General features: G+C 42.0%; 1 protein-coding gene across 1 annotated transcript in view; it reads right to left on the bottom strand.

Moving 5' to 3' along the window:
• The window catches only part of LOC117832938 (xylosyltransferase 1-like), a 31,760-nt gene that overhangs the window by 3,976 nt on the left and 12,164 nt on the right, over positions 1-15,620 (bottom strand). The window contains exons 3-8 of the mRNA XM_034712269.1: positions 13,980-14,152; positions 13,693-13,895; positions 7,730-7,810; positions 7,016-7,232; positions 5,709-5,885; positions 727-995 (exon numbers count right to left, since the gene is read on the bottom strand). Coding sequence (XP_034568160.1) covers positions 727-995; positions 5,709-5,885; positions 7,016-7,232; positions 7,730-7,810; positions 13,693-13,895; positions 13,980-14,152 — 1,120 coding nt within the window. The remainder of the gene's footprint in view (positions 1-726; positions 996-5,708; positions 5,886-7,015; positions 7,233-7,729; positions 7,811-13,692; positions 13,896-13,979; positions 14,153-15,620) is intronic.

Here is a 15,620-nt window from a genome sequence, read left to right as displayed (position 1 = left end):
ATCAAATGACTCGTCCAGCAGTGTGACAGCATGTGACAATCACCACACATCAGCTGCAAACACAGGTGTGTGTTTTTAGGGAGAAAGAGAGAGAAGGCTGGTGTTTCACTGTTTCTTGTTTGTCATGTAGAATCTGTTAATGAAGTCTGACCAATGTTCCCACATTAGCTCGGGCGATGTCTGAGATGTTGCAAGACTAAAATCACAGGTTGGAGGGAACAGAGTCGTCCTGTTTTAACTCCCACCCCTCCTCCTCCTCCTCCTCCTCCTCCTCTCACCCCTTACACATGCACACACTTTCCCCATAATGCCCACCCCACCTATTCCAGCCACCAAAACTCCAACAAGTACCTCCTTGTACCTACTGTGGGTCTCCACCCGAGACACACACAGCTGGAAAAACCCAGTCCGAGCTCACACTGAAGCCTGATTGTGTCCTGAGACAAGCTCGCGTTATCTTTGTATTTAATTTAGACTCACAAATATAGGCAGTGGTTAGTTCAGTGGAGAGACACGTGTATCTGCCAGTCCTCACTCTCCTCAGACAGTGACTCAGCAGTTTCTCTGCAAACCCAAATTTAATGTTTAATGTCTGCAGACGCCTCACTCTCTCAGGACAGGTGACGTTTGATACCTTTAAAGGAAACCTCTTTGAAATCTGGTTGATTTCCTCTTTTAACATGACTCAGTGAAAGAACCAGAACCTATAGGTGCTCATGGTCCTACCTGCAGCTGTTGTCATTGGGATGCCCCTGCAGCGAGCTGGCGGCCCGGGACAGTCCCATACGAACGAAGGCGTGGTAGTGACTGAGCGTGGAGTCTGACGGGCTGGCAGGGCCGTCCGTCTCCTGCTCGTAGATGTTTTCCCAGTAGGCCTGGAGGCTCGGGGTTCCCGCGGGGTACGTCCCGAACAGGTAGGAGTCCAGCTGGTTGATGATCTCCTGACTGACGCTGGCCTCGAACTTCCGGGCGAAGAAGGTGGGTCTGGACGCTTGCTGTGGTCAGGACAGAGAAGCAAAGACAAGGAGGGATGAGGCAAGGCTACAAAATCAAAGACTTTACAGATAAACAAAATAATAATTAAAGACAACAAGATTTAAAATAAACGCCCTGAAATGCAGGTCTGTACTTTGGTAAACTGGGCCCTCTTTAGGGCTGTCTCTGTGGGAGGCGAGTCTTGAAGAAGTCCTGAATGGTGCTTTTCACTTTCTTGTGTTTGCGTTCAACATACCTGCCTGACCACTCGTGTAAATCTGAACTGGATCACGGACAAGGTAAATAAACAGGCCTCAGAGCCTCAGAGCATCAGTGCATCAGTGCTGTTTGTCACACACATCTCAGGTAAAACTCTGCTTTCAATAACTGCACAACAGTTACACAAATTAACACGGATCACAGTCTATTTCTCAAGAAGAGCAGCAACAAGTTCATGCTTAGTTTGTGGATAAATCTCTCAAACTGTTTAAGCTGTAGAAGGATTGCTTCTAGGGATGTTCCCAAGCAGCTACTTCCCCTGTTGTTTAGAGGAAACTTTAAATTCTGACTAACAAACAAGTCTGAAGGTCCAAACTAGGGATGTGATCCCAAATCTTTGTTTTTTGTTGGAAATGTTAACGATCAACAATCGATCATTAAAAAAACGGAAACATTTTCAATCAGAAATAATGCAGAATGTGTTTTTCCCCTGAATCAAAGTTTCCTTCCTGACTCAGTGTTTATAACTGACAGTATTAAATATCTATGGATCATATTGAGGAGTTCAAAATGTTAAACACTCTGAATATAAACATGTGGATCAGGCTCATAATCTCTGCAGACACACAGTCATAAAAGTGAAGGCTCAGACTTCAACAAGGGAACTGAACAGAAACATGTTTCAGACTCTCAGAGTCCAGTTTCCTGTCTCCTCGTTCTTATTGAGGATAATAATCATGTGAACGCGGTCAGGTCTCAGCCGGGAGAGAGACCGGGTCAGAATCAGTCCGGGGGGCGGAGAAACAAAGCACTCGTGGAGACCTGATTACCCAGACACAACCTTCAGACAACTTAATCTCCATTTACTAGATCAACACACAGACAAACCACACCGTGCTACGAGACGACATCTGTCACCTGTGCTTGTTTACATCCAGGTCGTAGAGCTTTAGAACATTATGGAAGTAGCCATTACGAGAGCTACAACCCCAACAAGTGGCGGGAGGCTGCACTACAGCTTAGACTCAATTTAGGACTGGCATTTTGGGCCTACAGAAATAAAGATATTAATCATTTGCTTTACTAACTAGTTATTCTGGTGATGACGTTTAATTGTTTGGTCAGGTAAACACACGTGTCCCTAAAAGCTCCACAGCAGCAAGTGACCTCCTAACATGGTCTCCTTCTTACTCTTGTGTTCTTTAAAAGAGTTAGATTATCAGGTTTTCATCCAGACCATATGTCCTAACAGCACTCCTACCCACACACACATACAACCTTGAGAACCTCCACATTAGACCTCAACACACAGGGGCGTCTCCAGACTTTCTTGACTGGGGTGGCCCAACTGGCGCTCTGATATTTGGCACTTCAGTTAGCTCTCACACACACACACACACACACACACACACACACACACACACACACACACACACACACACACACACACAACACACACACAGGAACACACACACAGGAACACACACACACACACACACACACACAACACACACACAGCACACACACACACACACATACTGTGGCCCAGCCTAAGAAAGAAGGAAAAGCATGGTTGATGATGTCACCAAGAGGGCGTGGCCTCCCCAAACCAGAGCACTTGGTGGGCTCGGGTAGGAAACCTCACCGTAACCAGCAGCGAGCCGGCCTCAGCGGAGTCGGCTCAATCTGTGAGCTTATTCTGGGATTGTTACCAAACACTCCGTGTCCTCACACAGCTAAAGACAACACAGCTAACCACTAGTTACAGGGTCAGGAGGCGTTTCAGAGTCCTTCATCAGAGGATCAGAGCCGAGTCTTTACTGTATGTTCTCTGCTCTCTCTGAAGGAGGTCGGCCAAATATGATCACAGCAGCCGCTCTCTCTCGTTGGAGCTTTTCAGGCTTCACTGAGTCAACAGTGACGAGGTTTCTACTGAACATGCTGCTTTAGATTCCTCGTGTCATTAATAATGTTCACTAGAGCTGAAACTGATCATTTCATTCACTACTCATGAATCTTTCAAACTTTGATTCATTTTCAAGATATTGACCGATCTTAAATACGCAAAGAAATCCCTTTTTAACTTTTTATTTCTGCTCAACAAAAGGAGACAGACAAAAGGTCCCATACGTTAGTATATAAGAGTTTGAAGGATGATTTCTTTTATAGGCTCTTTATGCGTACAACTATTATCATAGTAACTGATTAATTAGAGCAATTGTTTCTTCAATAAGTCTTAAATCAAAGGTTTTCAAAGCCTATCTTTTGTTCTTCAACTTAACGATTAAAAATGGAATCAAACACTGTTTTATTTACATACCAGAAGCCTGAGCAAGAAAATGTATTCCTTAAAAATACACAAAATATCTCACATAACATCAAAATTGATGCAACTAAAAATATATTGTCATCTAATTGGTTACTTGGGTAATAATTCTGTGTATGAGAACATTTATACAGTCAATGAAATAGTCGATGTTTTCATTAAAGCTCCAGTGGGGAGTTTTTCAGTGGTTATGAAACAACTGATATCAATATTGATGCCTCTTCATGACCTACAAGGGCAAACTAGACCATCAGTGTAAAGATTGACTATTTCTATACAGCTATATTTAGTATCTGAAACCACTGACAGGGGGTACCAGCCAGCTGTAGAGATAATGTTCCTTCCTCTGAAACAGTTCTTTTATACGTTTTCAAAGCAAAGATTGTCAACGAGTGACATGTTTGTCCAGGAAAAAAAAACAGCAAGGAGATAAGTGTCCACAGGGGGCGCCAAAATCAACACAAACTCCACAGGAGCTTTAACATACACTAACACACAAATTAAAAGAGTTTTTTTTTAACTATTCTATGACTTAAATTTACTATGATATCAAAACAAACTCTCACATTAAGGATCTTTGACAAAGAAGATGGACTGACTACACATTTTAAGAGTAGGCTTCAAACTTTCCTTTTTGATAAAGCTTATAGTTAGAGCTGGATCAGGCTTGGACCAGGTCTTAGTTCTGCTGCTATAGGCTTAGACTGACACACTGGGATCCTGTCTTTCCCTCTCTCTCCTCTCTCTGCCTGTCTCTCACTTTAACTCTTCCTGTCCCATTAAAGTTACTAACCATAGACCTTTCTGGAGTCCCTGAGCTCCCTTGTCTCGTAGGTTCCTCTGGATCTCTGCTGCTGTGGACGTGGTCCAGACTCCAGCTGCTACAACTACTACTATCCGTCTCCCCACTATCATCTCTCTCTCTCTTCATCTCCCTCTATCCCTCTCTCCAACACGGTCTCAGCAGATGTGTGTCTAACATGAGTCTGGTCCTGCTGGAGGTTTCTGCCTGTTAAAGGAAGTTTGTCCTTGCCACTGTAACTTGCTAAATGCTGCAAAGTGCTCTGCTCATGGTGGATTAAGATGAGATCAGACTGAGTCTTGTCTAGAAGTTGGGACTGGATCTGATCGGGTCTTGATGTTGGGTCTTTGTTGATAATAGAACATGGAGTCCGGTCTAGACCAGCTCTGTTTAAAAAGAGTCTGGATCAGCTTGATCATCTTAATAGAAGAAAAGATTGTGTAATCTAACCTCTGTCTAACTGTGTCAGCATGAACTCACACAGTGATTCAGTCCCTCTTAGGTTGATGTCATTTTAAGACGATCATCATCGTACGCAGTGTGTTGCTTCTTCCTGATCTTTGACAGCTGCTTTCTCAGAAACAGAACTTGTTCAGACTGCCTTCCAAACCCTTCTCTGGCACATCCCGGTTGATTTTGGAAAGACATTTGTGGATGAGAGCCAGGCCACGTTTAACTGCCCTCTCATTCTTATTTGCACCTCAGTCTGAGCGCTGAGTCTCTTTTGGGTAATTTGCAACACAGCACACGACGGCGACATCAGAGCACGAGTGACAGATGGAAACTGTGTGTGTATACGACTGTATCTCCTGTGCATGCGTGTTCCTGACCTTGCATTCAGGTCTCCCGGCCGCCTCTCTAGCTGGCAAACCCTGGCATTATGATAATGACAACCTTATAAAGCCTCTGCGGCAGCCAGCTACAAAGCTCTAAAAATACTGAGTGCCTGAAGAGTACAGCTGTTTCCAGGATCAGCTCTTCTTATAGAAACCATCAGTAGCTCGACCACAGGTCCGTCTCCAGGTCTGTCGTTATGAGGAGCCAAAGGACCGCCTGTGTGAGTAAAAGCAGCACTGCTAATTTGTGTATACGGGGCTATTCTGGTCTGCAGCCACCGAGGGCCTCAGAGAGAGGGGAGGACTGAAGCGTAGAGTTATATGACCCCGTGATGATGAAGGAGATATTTGTAGAAGTTCTCTGTTAGACAAGCTTTGAATGGGGAGAGGAATTTTCTTGTTTGATGCATGAAAGTCTAAAAAAAAAAGATCATCCAGAGACAGCAGGGCTTCAGCCAAGTGGTTTATATGTGCAACAAAGTCCTTAAACACATCACGATACAACCTGAGGACATGCTCACGACATACATTACATACGAAGAGGTCTCACCTGGAAGCGCGGCAGGTCCGAGGGCTTGAAGTCGTTGGGCGAGCAGCCGCACCAGTCCACTATGTGCTTGTACTGACATTTACATCCCAGCTTACGGTTCCAGTTGGTGAGCCGCAGGTTGTTGTCCACCATCGTCTCACAGTGGACGCTGTTCTCCAGCAAGGTGTGGAAGAACGACTGAAAGAGGAGAAGAAGACAGACATTCATGAGATGTTCAGATGTCAGGTGTATATCCACTCTTCTTAGTTCTCCTCTGTGGACCAGATCAGATCTCTGAAGCTCAGGAAACCTAGACGGGTTTGTGATTGAGCCGACTGAGACTCATGCGTGTGGTTGAGCTTAAATCAAAGTGTTTAAACTCTAGTCTGGATTTATTTTGATAGAAGACACTTGAAATTTGTGGTTCAAATCCAGACTATAATTCTGTTGAGCAATGTTCTGTGAATAAACTAATCCATAATCCCAAATCCTTGTTTTTTGGTATTTAACAGTACCAAATGTAGATTTTGGAGGGGACTTTTTTTAGATTAGAAGCAGACTTGATTCACAGTTAGTCCAGAGACCCTGGTCCGGTTGTTTGAAAGGTTTAACCTGGATGCTCATGATGATCTGCAAATCAAATGTTCCTGTCCTGGATCAGGTAACCCAGCTCATTCATGTTGTGTTTTTAAAAAGAAGGAGTAGACTGAGTCAATCGGATCCAGATACAGACTTTATAAGATTACCAGGGCACAAAATGGGACGTCATACTGTGTCTTCACCAAAATCCACAAGAAGGTAAGACCTTCACCGTTTCATTAACCTGAATATTTCATGATTGGTATCGAGACTATTTGGTGGATTAATTCAGGGGAACAAATTCTTAATTTTAAACCCTGAAGTTTCTACTTTGTCTGAGAAACATTTCAGCAAATGAAGAGCTGAAACATCAACATATATGTAAAAGGTTGTATGACGTTTAGCTCCTTTAATCCGGCCCTCTGCTGGGATCAGAATAATCCTGATTTTTTTTGGATCAATGTTATCCCAATCCTTCTGAGGATAAATCTTCCTTTGAGCTAATCGTTTTAAAGATTAGATCTAATCTGATTTCTTTAATTCAATCAGATTACTTCTGGACAGCGTGGAGAACCTTGAAATGAACTGCTGGTGTTCATGTTCTCCTTCAAAGGACTCAAGCAGGAAACCACTGTGTGTGTGTGTGTGTGTGTGTGTGTGTGTGTTCACTGTATCTAAAGGGTTACTTAAGTTCATGTGTGTGTGTGTGTGTGTGTGTGTGTGTGTGTGTGTGTGTGTGTGTGTGTTACCTCAGCCGGCAGCAGTGTGTAGGAGTAGAAGCGCTTCATGCTGCTGACCAGCTCGTCCTGGGAGTTCACCACATAGTCCACAAACGGCCGGTTTACCAGGAACCAATCAGAGCCTCCGTCCACCGCGATGCCCTCTGGGATCTTGCGGTCCCCGAGACGCCACATGTGGGTGTCGCACTCGAGGAAGAGACGGTCCAGACCCTGCTTACGGATGAATCTGAGGGGACACATGGCAGCCAGGGTTTAGCTGATGATCGTACGGATCCTTATAGGTCTTTCTAAATGTGTTTGAATGTTCTTTATTCAGCCACTCATGAGCAATCACAGACTATAGATCCACCACTTGAGTAACAACATTTAGGAAAGTAAGAGGCAGCAATGGGGAGACTTGATCGCCCTACATGTACAGAGGCTGCAGCGGCCGCCACGACCCTTTGCTGCATGTCTCCCTCCACTCTCTACTCCCACATTTCCTCTCTCCTCAGCTCTCCTGTCTAATAAAGGCAAAATCAACACTGACATTAAAAAGAGGGAAAGACCACTATGAGGTTTTTGTTTCCTCAGAGGAAGTCCTGAAATTAAGGCATCAAGGAGTGAATCTCAAAGTTTCTGACTTGTGCAGCTATGGTTTTTACATGACTTCTGAAAAAAGATAAAACTTTATCTAATTCAACAAATTAAAATCAATGACAGATTGAAGCCTCCCTCTCTTACCGTGCGTTGTCTCTGCCGTGAGATTTGATGAAGTTCATGTTGCGATACTTGGACAGAAAAGCCACCAGCTGTTCGTTGGTCCTGAAGGAAGACGACAGCGATCAATCAACAACTCAGACAACCTCAGCATCATTGAATCACTATCATCTCTCTCTCTCTCTCTCTCTCTCCCTCTCTCTCTCCTCTCTCTCTCTCTCTCTCTCTCTCTCTCTCTCTCTCTCTCCCTTCATCTGGTGAGGTTGTAATGAAAATATATGTTTAGAGTCATTTAGTGATCCCTGAACTTATTGAGTGTCTTTACATTTTGACCTCATCTCCCTTTAAGTTTGAAAACATTTACTGAACGCTCGTCTGTGTTTGGTCACAGGAGGAAGAAAGAGGCAGCATCAAACTCTAACAGCTGTTTCTTCTGCTCTGTTTAAAGGAGGTTTCCCCTTTAATGGATTCACATCTTCTTCTTTCAGACAAAACAAAAACAATCTTCCAGTAAAGTAAAGTTTAATGCCAGTAAAGGGCATTACAGGGACTCCAGGTGACTACATCTGGGACAGCTGGATCAGTTCTTCAGCTTCCTCTTCCCACTGGGAGATAACAGTTAACCTGCAGTGTGTGGCCTGAAGCAGCACACACACACACACACACACACACACACACACACACACACACACACACACACACACACAGCCACTCCCTGCACGCAGTGTGAGCGGTGAGCACATGCACGCCTCGGTGCTGCTGTGGCACTAATTAGTGGAGGAACAGCAGACAGACAGACGGATCGCTTTGATTACGTCTGATTACAGTCGTTAGGATGAACCGCAGGCATGCATGTGTGTGTTTGTGGGCATGTTTGTGTTCATCAGATACTCACTCACATTTTAAATCTCATTGAGGTAGCTGGGCTCTCTAGATTGGTAAATCTACAGCTGGTCATATATCACACATGAGATTCCTCTCATCACAGAATTATTTACTGCTGACTCTCAAACACTCAGAAGCAGATCTGACATTTTCAGCTTCTTCAGGACTTCTTATGACAAACTTTTCCTCCATGCTTCTACACTTTAAATAAAACTACAGCTGGAGACCTGTTGGGTTAGAAACCATCCTACTGATACCACTAAAGCCCTGTGGAACATAAACTGGAACCAATCGACCGTAGTCCTACAGTTTTTGTAAAACGATGAAATACCCTACAACTCCATTGAGTTGCCCTCGTGTATGAAATGCGCTATACAAATAAAGCTGCCTTGCCTTGCCTTGCCTTGCCTACAGTTTCAGTTTCAATGTTTCAGTGTTTATGCAAACCTGCGACACAGTTTCAGGGCTGCAGTGAAGAAAAACAAAGGATTGTGAGAATAAAGTTCTAACTTTACAGCTGGGGTGGGTCCCAAAGTGTGAGTCGGGACCCCCTGGGGGGTTGTGAGACACACATGGGGGGTCGTGAGATGTCTTCCAGAATGTTTTTTTTTAAAAGTTATCTAAAAATAGTTCATTTTACTCATTAAAGTATGAATTATGGACAAAAACAGAAGCTAAACTTGAAATAAAACCTTGAAATATAAAGTGTAATGAGTTTCTGCCTTTCTTTGTTTCCAGATGACTCCTAAGTTTAGAGTTAGTGAACAGTTAATGATCTAAAGCATCAGTAGCAGCAGGTTCATTCATAACACACAGGAAACACAGACACATGCTCATATAGGTAGGGTCACTTTCTGCAGACCAGCTAAATGAAGACACATTAAATCACTCTAAAGGAACAGGGGGCGGTCTCGGAGTTACTGTAAGGAGTTATTGTAAGGAGTTATTGTAAGGAGTTATTGTAAGGAGTTATTGTAAGGAGTTATTGTAAGGAGTTACTGTAAGGAGTTATTGTAAGGAGTTACTGTAAGGAGTTATTGTAAGGAGTTATTGTAAGGAGTTATTGTAAGGAGTTATTGTAAGGAGTTACTGTAAGGAGTTATTGTAAGGAGTTACTGTAAGGAGTTACTGTAAGGAGTTACTGTAAGGAGTTACTGTAAGGAGTTATTGTAAGGAGTTATTGTAAGGAGTTATTGTAAGGAGTTATTGTAAGGAGTTATTGTAAGGAGTTACTGTAAGGAGTTATTGTAAGGAGTTATTGTAAGGAGTTATTGTAAGGAGTTATTGTAAGGAGTTATTGTAAGGAGTTACTGTAAGGAGTTATTGTAAGGAGTTATTGTAAGGAGTTACTGTAAGGAGTTACTGTAAGGAGTTATTGTAAGGAGTTATTGTAAGGAGTTATTGTAAGGAGTTATTGTAAGGAGTTACTGTAAGGAGTTATTGTAAGGAGTTATTGTAAGGAGTTACTGTAAGGAGTTATTGTAAGGAGTTATTGTAAGGAGTTATTGTAAGGAGTTATTGTAAGGAGTTATTGTAAGGAGTTACTGTAAGGAGTTACTGTAAGGAGTTATTGTAAGGAGTTATTGTAAGGAGTTATTGTAAGGAGTTATTGTAAGGAGTTACTGTAAGGAGTTACTGTAAGGAGTTATTGTAAGGAGTTACTGTAAGGAGTTACTGTAAGGAGTTACTGTAAGGAGTTACTGTAAGGAGTTATTGTAAGGAGTTACTGTAAGGAGTTATTGTAAGGAGTTACTGTAAGGAGTTATTGTAAGGAGTTACTGTAAGGAGTTACTGTAAGGAGTTACTGTAAGGAGTTATTGTAAGGAGTTATTGTAAGGAGTTATTGTAAGGAGTTATTGTAAGGAGTTATTGTAAGGAGTTACTGTAAGGAGTTATTGTAAGGAGTTACTGTAAGGAGTTACTGTAAGGAGTTATTGTAAGGAGTTACTGTAAGGAGTTATTGTAAGGAGTTATTGTAAGGAGTTATTGTAAGGAGTTATTGTAAGGAGTTATTGTAAGGAGTTACTGTAAGGAGTTACTGTAAGGAGTTATTGTAAGGAGTTATTGTAAGGAGTTATTGTAAGGAGTTACTGTAAGGAGTTACTGTAAGGAGTTACTGTAAGGAGTTACTGTAAGGAGTTATTGTAAGGAGTTATTGTAAGGAGTTACTGTAAGGAGTTATTGTAAGGAGTTATTGTAAGGAGTTATTGTAAGGAGTTATTGTAAGGAGTTACTGTAAGGAGTTATTGTAAGGAGTTATTGTAAGGAGTTATTGTAAGGAGTTACTGTAAGGAGTTACTGTAAGGAGTTATTGTAAGGAGTTATTGTAAGGAGTTATTGTAAGGAGTTACTGTAAGGAGTTACTGTAAGGAGTTACTGTAAGGAGTTACTGTAAGGAGTTACTGTAAGGAGTTATTGTAAGGAGTTATTGTAAGGAGTTACTGTAAGGAGTTACTGTAAGGAGTTATTGTAAGGAGTTACTGTAAGGAGTTACTGTAAGGAGTTACTGTAAGGAGTTACTGTAAGGAGTTACTGTAAGGAGTTACTGTAAGGAGTTACTGTAAGGAGTTATTGTAAGGAGTTACTGTAAGGAGTTACTGTAAGGAGTTACTGTAAGGAAAGCTGAGATGTGATGTTATTTCTTTGAAGTGTTTTAAACTCTAAATGTTGATTTCTGGATGTTTCCAGGCTCCACAGGCGACAGATCCTCTGTTTAATATTCACAAGTATAAGTGACCTTCTCCTGCTGGGTGCAGAGAAACATACAGTGGCTATTAAAACACACACACACACACACACACACACACACACACACACACACACACACACACACACACACACACACACACACACACACACACACAGTTCCATTGACTCACTCTCCATGTACCCTCATGATGTCACGGCTATTGATGGTTGTGTTAATGCTGCGGCTGGCTGCTCTATGGATTTTAGCTGGGAGGGTGTTCAAACAGTCACTTTGATGGGAGGACAGAGGAGAGCGGATCAGTGTGTGTGTGTGTGTGTGTGTGTGTGTGTGTGTGTGTGTGTGTGTGTGTGTGTGTGTGTGTGTGTGTGTGTGTGTGTGTGTGTGTGTGTGTGTGTGTTCTTGTATTTTTAACCTTGTGAGGAGTGCTCACAGGAATAGAAAGACACAGAAGTTGCAATGCTGCTCTTTTAAGAATCAGGTACGTCTCTGGGGTCGATGAAGTTTTGGGTATTGGAATTTAAATATTTAAAATTCACATAAATATCAAAATTTACTGAGTCATTAAGCATCAACAGAAATCTGAGTGAAAATAAACATCCATAACTGAGAGAATGAAGAGTGTGTAAAGCTGTCATGAAGGAGAAAGGGGTCTACTTTACAGAATGTAAAATATTAAACAGATTCTGATTTGTTTAAAACATTAAATAATTCCATATATGTTCTTTCATAGTTTAGATGTCTTCAGTATTAATCTACAGTGTTTACAATCATTACAATAAATACAAACCTTTAATGAGAAGGTGTTTCCAGACTTTTGATGGTAGTGTACATATGAATATAAATATCATAGTTAGAAAGTGTTTGTTGATTTGAGTTACCAGAGGCTTTAAGCATGAACTTTGAATCGCTCTAATCTGAGTTTGCACCAAGTACAACTTATTTTGGCACACGTCTGGTTCAGTGACGCACATCTTTCCCTATTTTCTTAATATCTGATAAAATCAGGAAGTTGTTAAATTAATCTTAAATCTTAAATTTACTTATTGCAGAAGTTGCAGAACATAACATGTGCCATAATGATATGCAGTGAATGAATGATGCAGTGAGCATAACCCAGGAAAATACAGTAGTTTCTGAGTTATTGTACAGCAATGATAAGAGATGTTTGGAGTATCTGCAGAGCTGTAAATGACTTAGTTAGAATCTAGTTCAGATGGGAGGAAAGACCTTTCTGGACATTTAAGAGACTACCTGTACATTTTGCACCTGATTTTCAGGAAGTAAGCCTGTCAGGTTTACAGGCAGTTTATAAGTGTTCCTCAATTCTGCAGTAAACACTCACACTGAAGAAACACACATCAATTCCACACCAGCTTAAACACATCAATAAAGCAAACACAGCACCTCGTTATGTTTCCTCCTCTCTTCTCTGCTAACGGAGTGAATCTAAATCATCAGTTCGATATCTCCAATAATCCCAACCCTTCCTCAGCTTCACAGATCCTCTCTAACCCCCGAGCAGCAGAGCAGCCGTTACAGGCTCTGCTTCAGCGCTCTATGGACTCCACATCCATCCAGAGTCGATGCGCTTCAGGTCTACGTAACCGGATCCATAAGACCTTAAACAAACGGAGCGAGGCTCACGGGCGGCAGGACGGCTGTTCAGTGGTCATTAGCTGCCACAGTGTTTTAACAAATCAATGTGATGTGTGTTCAGAAGGAACCGGACATGATGAGAGAACGCTCACAGTCCTCGAGGGATAACAAACGTGGCAGAGTGGACACTCAATGATAACGGGTCTGTGTTAGTGAGAGCCATTATTGTTCAAGAGTCTGACAACGTTAGAAATCGACCGTCTGTGATGTTAGATCGTTTTGTTACACAGCTTTCTAAAACACAGCGGATTTCTCCTGTTTCTCCAGACCATCCTCCCACTTTGTTTCTCCAGGGAAACTCTCACACTTTTCACAACCGTACAACCTTATTATATTAAATATAAAGTAATATCTTATTATATTAAATACAAAGTAATATCTTATTATATTAAATATAAAGTAATATCTTATCATATTAAATACAAAGTAATATCTTATTATATTATATTAAATACAAAGTAATATCTTATTATATTAAATATAAAGTAATATCTTATTATATTAAATATAAAGTAATATCTTATTATATTAAATACAAAGTAATATCTTATTATATTAATACAAAGTAATATCTTATTATATTAAATACAAAGTAATATCTTATTATATTAAATATTAAGTAATATCTTATTATATTAAATACAAAGTAATATCTTATTTTATTAAATACAAAGTAATATCTTATTATATCATATTAAATCCAAGGACACATACAGATCCACAGCTATGATCTCACCTGATGGGATAGTCTGCAGCGCTGAGGTTGATGAAAAAGTCCCAGGACCAGTCGGCCATTTTTAAAAGGTCCTCCATGCTGCGCAGGTACATAGTCAGCAGGCTGGCCCCGCCCCAGATGGTGGACATCCGCCAGGGAGTCACCCTCACGTTGGGATAGCGGCCGGCCAGAGTCAGGATCTCTTTGTGGAGGTAGTTGGACCTCTGAGAAAAACACCAGGATATTCATTTTAAGTCAAACAGGAGGTAAGAGTTTCTGATATGAGATCTGAGAGTCAGTGGGCTCACCTGGTCTACGTGGATGTAGTAGTAGTGCGAGGTGTGGTAGATGGCTTTAAACAGACGATGGAACTGACGCGAGGCTCGGCCGTGGACGACCAGGACGAAGGCGATCCGAACAGGAACGAGGCGGGCAGCGTCTGAGGGGTCCTCATCCCACTGTACATTCACGTTAGCTTTACCTGGACAGGGAGGACGACGACTCCAGGTTACAACACGTTTAACATTTAACATCAAACATCACCTGACTGATTTGATGCTTCCTCTATCTTTGCATCAAACGGCACACAGTCTGTAGTGTGTGGTTTATCTAATCATCAACAATCTAAGAAGACAACAAGAAGAAAAACTCCACTTCTAGGTTTCAGGTTCTTGGTCTCAGGAGCAGCTATGAGTCAGTGTCGCTGTCCCTCCTTTATCTTCACTTCCGTCCTTCCTGGAAAACTTCTGTGTCCTAGCTGGCTGAGCCAAGTCCGCCTCCTGTATATAAAACCCTCTGACAGCCAAATGTCTCTCCATCATCATGCTCGCTCTAAAGATGGCACGGGTTGAGGCCTGCTCGGCATAATTAGTGACCTTCCCGGGGCTGTGGGGCATGCTGGGATTGGAGTTTGAGGAGCAATGACTGTAATCAGGCGGCTTGGTGGAGAAATGCAGGGCAGACTGAGGGAGTCAGGGATGTCACACACGGGTTGGGGATGTACACTTTAATGCCTGCATGAGCACAGAACCGCCAAACTAAGTCTCAAGAACCCCTCTTATAAAGACTGAGCCAGAGTCAGTCAAACTCAAACCAGCTCATGTGTCGCTGCTTCGGTCTGCGGATATAATGACTAGTGTCTCATCAAAGTAACATATAATCATATAAATTAAACCTCAATCGGCGCAGGGAGGTTCAGAGAGCTCAGAGAGTAAATCATTAGTCAGCTGTTCCAAAAATAAAACTACAAACTGTTTAATTAGAGTGTAATCATGAGGGATGAGTATCATCCTCGCAGTGAGCAGCCTCCCTGTGTCCATTCATGCTTTGACTCCCTGAATAGCAGCAGCTGGATGCCTCTCTGCGGCACCGGCACGTGTCGGGTTAAAAATGTTTCTCAGAGGGTAAATTTAGGAGAGAAAATGCCTCTTTGACTTCAAAGACACCAACTATTCCTCCGATTCCCTCACTCTCTTTCTCTCTTTCTCTCAGTCTGTCATTTCCTGACTTTCTCAGTCAGCTGGGTGTCTCACAGCTCCTGAGAAGAGTTTAAAGACAGCAATAAGACAGACTGAAATGAGTGCTGATGTTTCTATATGATCTATATAAGCAGACCAGATCATCAGAGGGATTATAGATCATTACTGTGTGGTTATTTTAAATGATTGTGTCATGAAAGGCGCCGAAGATCTAGTGTGTGTTGCATATTGGACCTTTAAAATAAGGAAGGATGAGTACACTGATTACACACTTACAGAACAAGATTAACAAAGAGATCAATTATCAAGCATTGTCCACAGGGGGCGCCAAAATCAACACAACCCTAAAGTTTATAGATAACCGAGTCGGGATTTGCCAGTGCTCTTAACAGGACTAGAAACGTCATTATTTGTCCACAGGGGGCGCTAAAACCACCAAACTGAGAGACCCTGACAGCTTTCTATTATTAA

This window comes from Notolabrus celidotus, chromosome 20, assembly GCF_009762535.1.
Source record: "Notolabrus celidotus isolate fNotCel1 chromosome 20, fNotCel1.pri, whole genome shotgun sequence".
NCBI classification, from domain to species: domain Eukaryota; kingdom Metazoa; phylum Chordata; class Actinopteri; order Labriformes; family Labridae; genus Notolabrus; species Notolabrus celidotus.
Note: the sequence above shows the minus strand (reverse complement) of the source record. Positions and strands in the feature narration are given on the sequence as shown.